Below are 9,748 nucleotides of genomic sequence, written 5' to 3'. Positions count from 1 at the left end.
TTTAAATTATTTATATTTATTCGTACATAAAACTATGATTTTTTTCAATAATTTATAATAAAAATATAAAAAACGATAATATGATCGCCAATAATATGATCTAAAGATAATGAGAAAGAAGAGACATTTAAATTAACAAGTACATCTCGCAGTGACGCAACAGTGTCAATCAATCTCGCTGATACGTTCTTTTATGCTCCGCTCCGTTCTACTCGATTATTATCTCGTCAAAAATCTTTATGGCAGTCGAGAGTCGAGATCCTATCTTTTATGTCCACGCGATCGCCAAGGTAGGCCTTCGCCAATCACATTCGGTCACGCGTCTTCCTTTCTCTTTCCGCTTTACACGCGCATGTGTCCGAGCGGACTCGCGCGCGCCTCTCGATCGATGTTGACGTGAGGTCGTGTTTATGTCCCGCGTTGTTTTTGTCTCCCGCGCAAAAACGCGAGAACAGAGTACTCTCGAGTGCGAGGTTAAGAAGGTACGACAGCATCCCCTGTCCCGGAGCCGATCGTCGAGCCGCCTTGTCGTTGCACTCCGGATGAGCGCGGGCGCGCGATTATGGCAGCGATAGAGGTCACATTTCCGTCAGACGGGTCGCCCGGGAAAATCCTGAAATGGAGGGTACGCTGCGACACAATGGTCGCGGCGGGCAGAATATTGCTGTTGTACCAGAATGCGACGCTGCCCGCCGTCGGGGACGACGAGGAGACCAAGGAGCCCGAGCGGAAGCTGCGGGCCACGAACTTCGGTCGTGTCAAGCAGCTTCTCGCCAAGGAGGGTGACGTCGTCCAACCGGGGTATGCATCTTTCTCCTAATATTTGTTTTGAATGGTAGTTACGTGAGCTCTTGTGACGTCGTCATGCTGAAAAGTTCGCAGAATTGCCAACCTTAAGTACCTTCGAATGAAGAATATGCATATATTTTCTGTTACCTTGTTTTAAACAATGAATTTTGTAAAGATTTTGTAAAGGTCTTAAACTGACACATTGCATCTGTAACATAAACTGATAAATCTTTAATTCTTGAGCGATGAGATAGAGAGTTTCTGCTCCATTTTTACAAGTAGAGAAAAGATGAATATCTGTATATTCTTTTAAAATAAATGCTATGATATTCTTAAGATAAAGATTTTATAAAATTATTCTATTGCATGTGGGGGCATTTTCCAAATGAAACAATTATACATCTTATTGAAAAAAATGTTGAATTTTGTGATATCTGCATAGTCGATTAGTGTTCCAGGCAAGTGATAGCTCTATTGGAAGGATGTACACATCCCACTGTGATGATAGACTTGTGTGCAGAGTGTGGTGCTGACCTGAGGGTACAAGAAACCAGTAAAGATGGAAACGTGGTTGGAATATCTCAAGCCAGTGTGCCTATGGTACACAGCATACCGGAGTTAAAAGTGTGTCCAGAATTAGCAGAGAAAATTGGGAAGGAGGACGAGCAGCGTCTTTTAAAGGACCGGAAGTTAGTGCTGCTTGTAGATCTCGATCAAACAATTGTTCATACTACAAATGATAATATTCCACCTACTTTAAAAGTACGCATGAATATTTTATTATGGTGACATAATGCTCCATAGTAAGAACTGTTAGTATAGAATTTGTGAAAATAATTAAATTTTGCTTGTTTTACAGGACGTTTTCCATTTTCAACTGTATGGGCCGAACTCCCCATGGTATCATACTCGGTTAAGACCGAACACCCGGCATTTTCTCTCGGAAATGAGTCGTTTGTATGAATTGCACATTTGTACTTTTGGAGCAAGAGTTTATGCGCACACTGTTGCGTCATTGCTAGATAAAGATAAAGTCCTGTTCTCCCACAGGATACTTTCTAGAGACGAATGTTTCGATCCAGCATCCAAAACTGCAAATCTCAAGTATTTATAAATTCCTACCTTAAATTTTGTATAATATTATTAGAGATAAATATTCAGAGATCACATTTTTTTATTATTTCATTTATTGCAGAGCTTTATTTCCATGTGGTGATGACTTAGTATGTATCATAGATGATAGGGAAGACGTATGGCAGGGATGTGGAAATCTGGTTCAAGTAAAACCTTATCATTTTTTCCGCCACACTGGAGATATTAATGCACCACCAGGCTTGGAAAAGGCTGATGTATCGCGTTCATCGGAATTAGCGAATGAAGATGAATCCTGTACAAATGTTTCGGAAAATAAAGATAGCAAAAATGATGCAACTCAATCGTTAAGTGAAGCCAAACAATCGTTAGACAATCCCTCTGTGAAAGAAACGAATCATGAAGATGAAAAAGATGAAAAGACTGAAAACAATGTGAAAGATACAAAAAATGAGACAGAAGAAGATACCAAAGAGAATACTGAAAAGGATATAGAATCCAATGTTGAGTCTAATACTGAAAAAGAGAATGATAAAACAGATGAAGAAGTAACGAAAATTGATAAAGTGGAAACAGATAATAAGCAAACGACACCAAAGCAGGAAAATAATATAATAGATGAAGATGACGATGATTATCTATTATACTTAGAAGATATTCTTCGAAGAATTCATACAGAGTTTTATGCTACACTGGATCAAGAAAATACTCGAAAGTCTTTGCGAGATATAATTCCACGAGTGCGATCTCAAGTTCTAAAAGGATTATGCTTGACTTTCAGTGGCTTGATACCCACTCATCAAAAGCTTCACCAAAGCCGTGCATATAAAGTTGCAAGAGCATTTGGTGCGGAAGTGACTCAAGTAATGAAATGTTATTTGTTATTTTTACAATATTTTATCATATTTCTATAAATAACAAAATTTTATCAGGATTTGACAGAGAAGACCACGCATTTGGTTGCTATTAGAAAGGGTACAGCAAAGGCAAATGCAGCTAGAAAAGACGCAAACATTAAAATTGTAAATTCAGATTGGTTGTGGACGTGCGCCGAACGTTGGGAGCATGTGGACGAACGCCTGTTTCCTCTCACGTCACAGGTACAAATGCCATAATTTTATGATCTTAAGTTATATATTATATAAAAAGAGTAGAAAGGGGTTTGTAATACAAAATAAACCTTGACTCGTTAATAGGCATAAGGATTAATTAAATATAAAGTTTTTTTAAGGCTATTTATATTATGTATTATTAACAAAAACCAATTTTTAAATTACAAAATATTAACATATAAAGTTGCTGCAGCCTGATCGGCATTAATAATAAACGTGAAGTATCGTAGGCACGCGGATCGAGAGTACCACCACCGCACTGTAGTAGTCCGGAACGCGTAGAGGACATAGAAAGTGATAATACAAACTCCTTTGCCAATTCCATCAACCCATTAATGTCATTTACTCAAGAGGAAATCGAAATTATGGATAAGGAAGTAGACGAGGACATGGAAGATATGATTTTTGAAGACGAGGAAGATGCGGATGACACGGAAGATGCGGATGACACGGAAGAATATGGTACACGGACACGCCGTCTGAGTTCTGATTCTGAAGATTCTGTGAATGGAGATGGTAAGAATTTGTAATACGCGACAGAATTCGGATACATTCTGTCCGTAATTTTATTATAATACAAAATTACAGACACAGAGAACATTACAAAAATCAGAAAACATACACACACATGTATTACAATATTAAAAATTTATTCTAATCATTTCCTTACATTAAAATGTCCTGTGCCAAAGTTCCCAAAATTATTTTCATTACAATTACAATTTTACAGAAAGAAGTAAACTTCTTGTCCATTTTCTCTGGAGGACCAAACTTATTTTTAAAATTTTCTTATTGTTTTAAATTTTTTATTCTCCAAGGAGCGACACAGTACTGGAATTTATTCTTGTGGGATTGAATTTAATATTTCGCAGAGTTTGTTTATCAGAATAAGACCTTTTGATTTAAAATTCTTAGTGTGTGTGTGTGTGTGTGTGTCAAATTCACATTTTTTAAATAAGCAACTGTTTTAATGTTGAGCTATTTAATACTTTATTTTTTTATGAGTTATATATGTTATTTAAATATATTTTAATATTTTTCAACTGATTAAAAAGTATAATTTTTAGTTGTAATTTTATACTTATAAGATTGAATAAAAATTTTTCTTTTATATACATATATGTATATATAGATTTACACACACACACACACACACATATATATATATGTACATATATGTTACAGATGTAGATGAACAATTGGGTGTTTCGAGAAAAAAGAAGAGAAAGATTTACAATGGCAATTCTGATAAAGGTTCTTCCAAGGATAACGATGACAATCGTGATAGTGATGACGATGACAATCGTGATAGTGATGACGATGACAATAACGACAGTGATGACGACGATCTTGTTGCACGTTTTAGAAGAGGAGGAGAATTACCTGACGATTTGGATCTAGGCGATAACTCGCAGGATTCTGTGGACGATCTCGAAGAAGATAATGAAGATGACAGAGAATGGAATGCATTAGGTGCTGCACTTGAACGAGAATTTCTTTCTGAGTGACATGTATTTGACTATTAGTATTTAACTACTGACTTAAATTCAAGATGTTTGGCATTATTATTATTAAATTTCAAGTTCGATAGCCGAACCAGGGTTATTGATAAAAATCAATGTTACGTTATTTGTGTACTCTGATACAAAATCAGAGTAAAATCTTGTAAAAATATATGCAATTTGAAACGAATAGATTGAAATAATCTATGAAACAAGAAAAATGAGTAAAGATTCTCGAACAATTGTTCTATATTAAATTTTCAAATTTTGCACATATATTTAAGCGTCATGATCAGTCGTTAGCCTTGCGTGAGAGATAAATATAAGTAACTATTCTTTAAGAATAATTTGTGGATAGTACATAGCACTGTGAATAACACATGTGCCATTGAACATATTTACGAGATATTTTCTCATGTAAGAATATATCCGCGCAAAACCAATTTTATCTTTATGTATATATAATATATAAATATAACTTTAGAGAATGAAAAATTTATTTTCTAATATTTTTAGAGCTATTGCATGGAACGTTGATGATATTAAGTAAGCTTTTGTATTGAAATCCCTGAATGTATCAGAGAATTGAAAAATAAAAACTTGTAGTACGTCCATAATTTGCACAACGTACAGTTTTTATTGAACATTAAAAATTTATTAATTACTAACTTTCCGAATACAATGATATTTTACGATACTGACGGAACGGTATCTGTTTGTGGATCATTAGGATCTTCATAATATTTTAGATATGACTTTTTGTGAGTGAAGTCTCGTATACCTTCGAATTTCCCTCTTCGTGGTGCTTTTGAGTAATCAAAGGCTGAGTCTGTTATGCCATATAATTTGCTCTCTTCCTCTATATCTTCCCTAATTTTATAAAATAAAAAGAAATGTGACAATTTACTCATATGGAATACACTTACATTATAAATTACTTGCTACAAAAAAATGAGTTTTCCAGTTTGAAGATTTTGAATCATTAAAATATTGTAACATTTTTAAGCGTGATTTTGATATAACAATTTACTCTATTGAATACAGAGAAATAAAAGTATTAGCTTTTGTGTGTTGAATTTTCATCAAAATTCTTTCTTTTGCAGACAACTTAAAATGATAATTTTTGAGTTATGTCATTGTGTTGTAGCAAATAAATAAAATATTCTCAATTTCATAAAACTTTTAATAGTATACATACCTATATTTACTTGCGATAACTTTCTTCCCTGTGACTGGATCTACTATATCACCTAGAGGGTACACTACCTCAACAACCTATACAGATTTTGATTTAGTAAGATACACTCGTCAAATTTTACTTACTCAAATCTAATCCTGTTGTAACATAATTTTACAGTGATAGAGATTAAACAGTGTCAAGCAGAACGATACATACCTCATGTGTAATCAGGCGCGTTAATTTTTCTGGTAACGTCTTTATCAAAACCACGTCGCCGGTTTTGCACAATTTCTTCGGATCGTGGGCATAAATGAAATCGTTCTCCTTGAAGTACTGTTGAAAAACCAAGAAGAAAATATAACCTCAATATATACTGGAGATAAATATTGGATACAGTGTATGACACGGATATATATACTGACCATGTGAATGTGATCGTCGAATTGTAAACGCGGTACTCTTACTTTCGCGGCATTCAGCTTCGATGAAGGCACGCATGTTCCCATAAAATACCGCAACGCGGTCTTACCCGCTACTTTCGCGGCCATCTTTAAATGAATGATCATTCATCTGATCGCCTGTACGCTGTACCCCTGTAGTGTAGCCCTGTACTACTAGCGTATATACACTACGCATGCGTGATTTTGCGCAACTCCAATTAATTTATCAATTAATGCCTGTGTTAACAAAGATGAAATTAGTAATTTTATTCTAACATATACAAATATTAAATTTAAACGGATTATGTAGTTAGAAACCTAAAAAAAATTGTAAACAATTTTAATTGAATTAACCTCCGATTAATATTCATCTCCACCAAAATTAAATAAGTTAATTCTTTTTAAAATTATTTCTCATATGGAAATGTAATTTTTTAAATAATTTTTTTATCTAGATAAATTAACTTGGGAAAAAATAAAGCTTATTTGTTTTAAAAATAACTATTAGTTAAAATTAAAAATTAAATAATTTAACTAAAACTAAATCAAAAGTTATTAATTTTTATAACTTTATTATTTAATTTTTAACTGTTCAACTAATTATTACTCAATCCTGATTAATGTATGTCCAATTCTAATTAATGTATGTCCAAATCAATGTATACTTTTATGTAGATTAATTTTTAACTTTACCCTCTACTTTTTTCAATTCTTAAAACTAGAAAAGGATGAAGATTATAAATTAAAGTTAATTTACAAAGTTAATTAGTGAAAATGGACATAAGTTAGAGTTTTTGTTGAAGAAGTCCCGATGGAGAACTCTTTATTTATTGCATAGCACGTTACATTTGTTTTCAGCTACGCTTTCTACATATATCATTATCTTTTTCCTCTTCTACGCACGAAGGCTGTATTTGTCTTGTTTCGAATGCAGTAAATATAAAAAAAAATGCGAATGAAGAGAATAGAATTTCCATCGTACTGGCTAATGCATGCACGCAATGGAAAGTACTTTGACGGATTAGAGAAATTAAAAACTAGAGAGAAAGAGGGAGAGAGAGAGAGAGAGAGAGAGAGAGAGAGAGAGAGAGAGAGAGAATGCAATGTTCGCGAGATTGCATTTTTTACTGAAAAAGTAGATCTGAAAACATTACTACAAAGTATTGCTTTTGTGAAGGTTTCAATTTTGTCATTTACAGATTATTTACAACATGATTTTTTGGTCATATTTTAATATGCTTAATATACACACGTAAAAATAATATACCAAAATATTTATAAAAAACATCTTCGTTTTTATTGTTTTATTAATACTTCTATCAAAAAGACTGGTAACAAATTTTTTATTAATATCCGAAGAGAATCGCACTAGAAATAGTGGCGTTATTGCGGTCAAAGTGGTGCATGCAGTATTTATAGAAATATATCGATGTATTGCAACAGACGTTATCAACGAGAAAACAATTTTTCTAAAATCTTCGGGGAAATCATGTAATAAAAAACCAATATTGTTTAACTGCCTTTTTCATAAACTACTTATATTCTGTATTATCTTTTATGATCTTAATTTATCGTTGTTATTAAATTTACTTTAATTTACGTAAATTACTGGATTCTCTCTCTCTCTCTCTCTCTCTCTCTCTCTCTCTCTCAGTACATAATATAAGCAGTAAATTTATCTAATTGATCAGATTACGGATGTAGCCAAGTACAACCTTGTAAGTACTAAGTAGACTCACTTACAAGCTCTACAACGGTGAAGCTAAGGAGTTCCGAGATAATAATTAATATCCAATTACTAACAGAGCAACTTTAGTTTTCCACGATGGTGGGCTTAATTAAGCGCTTCCTTCGTCAATAATATAGTGGGTGTTGTATGCACGTATATGTTCACAAAATACATAAAATGAAGTAATTATTAGATCGCGTTTTACGACGTTCCTGGTTTCTGGAATATATTGATTAAAATTTTAAGGGGTTTGTGAACAAAGACAGAGGCAATTTTGTCGACAAAGATATCATAATCTCTATGCTTCACGATTCATGTCTATTCTATATATTCTGAGAACCACTGTGCATCTATGCATTATCCGCGACACATCACATGGCTGAAGCTGCGTGAACGTACCATGAAGTTTCCTCTAGGTTCCCGTCGAAGGTAAATTACATTTAACCCTTCGATTGCTGCACGTTACGTGCATAAGCTACTGAGGCGAACAGATCCATACGCTGTCTTCTGTTCGGTAGACTTGCAACGTGATGCACTAACGCGGTTAGGAAATTATGCGATTACGTAATAGAACTTGCATGTACGCCCTTGTGTGATCGACCTTCGATTTACAATGACATTGTGTAATTATTAAATCTTTAATCCCTTTAAATTGCAAGATGTTTCTTAAGAAAGAATACAAAAAACCTTTAAAAGACGAAGTAATATTGTAATTTGTAAGATTAAAAGACCGAAAAAACTAATTTTATTTACAAAAGTTTATTAAAATTTATGTGTTGTTAGAGAAGTTATAAATATAACATATAATTACGTTAAAAATTTCTGTATTAAAAGTTACCATTATATTTGAAGATTAAATATATGAAGTTTTGAGAAAATTTGGATGATATCTTCCTGATGAAAATTTGGACGTGTAATAATAATATTTAATCACATTACATTTTAACTTTTACAGCTTTCAATGTAGAAATAAGAGAATACAATTTCTACTTTACCTACATTATAAATAAATAATCACAAAATATAATTGTCAATTTGCAACCCGATATACAGTTTAAAGTATATAAAACAAATAGATATCTCGCAGGAATTTGCAAACTGATGCAAAGATAAAGGTCATGGAAAATACGGCAGATCAATCTTTGTACATCAAAGACCGGATATTCTGAAATATATTGCTCTTATCCTCCGTATGTGCACGTTTCCCCTCGTTTTGCGTAATACGAACGCGCACACGAAGGAACCGTGCATCTGCGAACCCTGTTGTTACTGTGGAATGCAAAGGAGCGAGGGAATTCACGGGTGATCGCTCAGCGAATCGGTTGACGACCGAGCCGTCAGTCATCCAGGAAATTCCATTGTCGATAGAAAAATCGGTCGTTGCCTCCATTATTACGACGCCGCGCCCCCGAGTCTGCGGATTCATTCGGTTTCCGGAGACAACAGCGAGATCAGATGGAATAACGCGAGTTATGCGAAAATATCGCGTGAGATCGACGCGTCGAGCGAATATTCGCTCACAAATGATGATTTGAGTGTGCTGGAATATCGACATAAAATCTTCTATTTCACGCGGTGAGGAACATACTAATATATAAACAATAATAAAAGAATATAGATTAATAAGGAGACAACTAATTAAAGACGAGTCTTGTTCAGTCACAGCTGAATCTTCGTGCTAATGTCTCTTCCGTGATTTTATTTTTTAAGTTCATCAAACTGCGCGCCGAATAAATCTTCAGTCACACAGATATAAACAAGAATAGTAACATTAGTGTATAATAACTCGCGTATTGATAAACTTGATCTCATTTTCATTCGTTCACCGTGCAAAATATGCTGCTAATGCATAATATCTTCGGCCGTTGCATTCTTTATGCAATAATAAGAGATACAAATATGTG

General features: G+C 33.9%; 2 protein-coding genes across 3 annotated transcripts; one reads left to right on the top strand and one right to left on the bottom strand.

Moving 5' to 3' along the window:
* The first annotated feature begins 359 nt into the window (after positions 1–359).
* Positions 360–5,112, top strand: LOC105831825 (RNA polymerase II subunit A C-terminal domain phosphatase). Of its 2 annotated transcripts, none has more exons than XM_012672250.3 (7): positions 360–801; positions 1,248–1,551; positions 1,649–1,893; positions 1,985–2,744; positions 2,814–2,981; positions 3,224–3,509; positions 4,179–5,112. In XM_012672250.3, the coding sequence occupies exons 1-7, from the start codon at positions 563–565 to the stop codon at positions 4,499–4,501; spliced, it is 2,325 nt and encodes a 774-aa protein (XP_012527704.1). In that variant the 5' UTR covers positions 360–562; the 3' UTR covers positions 4,502–5,112. The 2 variants fall into 2 exon arrangements, with proteins under 2 accessions (XP_012527704.1, XP_012527705.1); XM_012672251.2 differs by having other exon boundaries at positions 667–801; positions 1,240–1,551.
* LOC105831828 (28S ribosomal protein S17, mitochondrial) lies at positions 5,113–6,263 on the bottom strand. Its single transcript, XM_012672253.3, has 4 exons — positions 6,098–6,263; positions 5,892–6,008; positions 5,694–5,770; positions 5,113–5,365 (listed from the first exon to the last, which is right to left on the bottom strand). The coding sequence occupies exons 1-4, from the start codon at positions 6,239–6,241 to the stop codon at positions 5,185–5,187; spliced, it is 519 nt and encodes a 172-aa protein (XP_012527707.2). The 5' UTR covers positions 6,242–6,263; the 3' UTR covers positions 5,113–5,184.
* Positions 6,264–9,748: the final 3,485 nt, after the last annotated feature.

The sequence above is a fragment of the Monomorium pharaonis genome, chromosome 3 (assembly GCF_013373865.1).
Source record: "Monomorium pharaonis isolate MP-MQ-018 chromosome 3, ASM1337386v2, whole genome shotgun sequence".
Lineage (NCBI taxonomy): Eukaryota > Metazoa > Arthropoda > Insecta > Hymenoptera > Formicidae > Monomorium > Monomorium pharaonis.
This window is presented reverse-complemented; position numbering and strand designations above follow the sequence as displayed.

Excerpts from the sequence above, each read along its gene's own strand:
- LOC105831825 (XM_012672250.3), top strand. The coding sequence starts at position 563 with ATGGCAGCGATAGAGGTCACATTTCCGTCAGACGGGTCGCCCGGGAAA. Across the intron at positions 1,552-1,648 it reads ATATTCCACCTACTTTAAAA|GACGTTTTCCATTTTCAACT; the intron begins GTACGCATGAAT and ends CTTGTTTTACAG. Across the intron at positions 3,510-4,178 it reads AGATTCTGTGAATGGAGATG|ATGTAGATGAACAATTGGGT; the intron begins GTAAGAATTTGT and ends TATATGTTACAG.
- LOC105831828 (XM_012672253.3), bottom strand. The coding sequence starts at position 6,241 with ATGATCATTCATTTAAAGATGGCCGCGAAAGTAGCGGGTAAGACCGCG. Across the intron at positions 6,009-6,097 it reads TCGACGATCACATTCACATG|TACTTCAAGGAGAACGATTT; the intron begins GTCAGTATATAT and ends GTTTTTCAACAG. Across the intron at positions 5,366-5,693 it reads GTTATCGCAAGTAAATATAG|GGAAGATATAGAGGAAGAGA; the intron begins GTATGTATACTA and ends TTATAAAATTAG.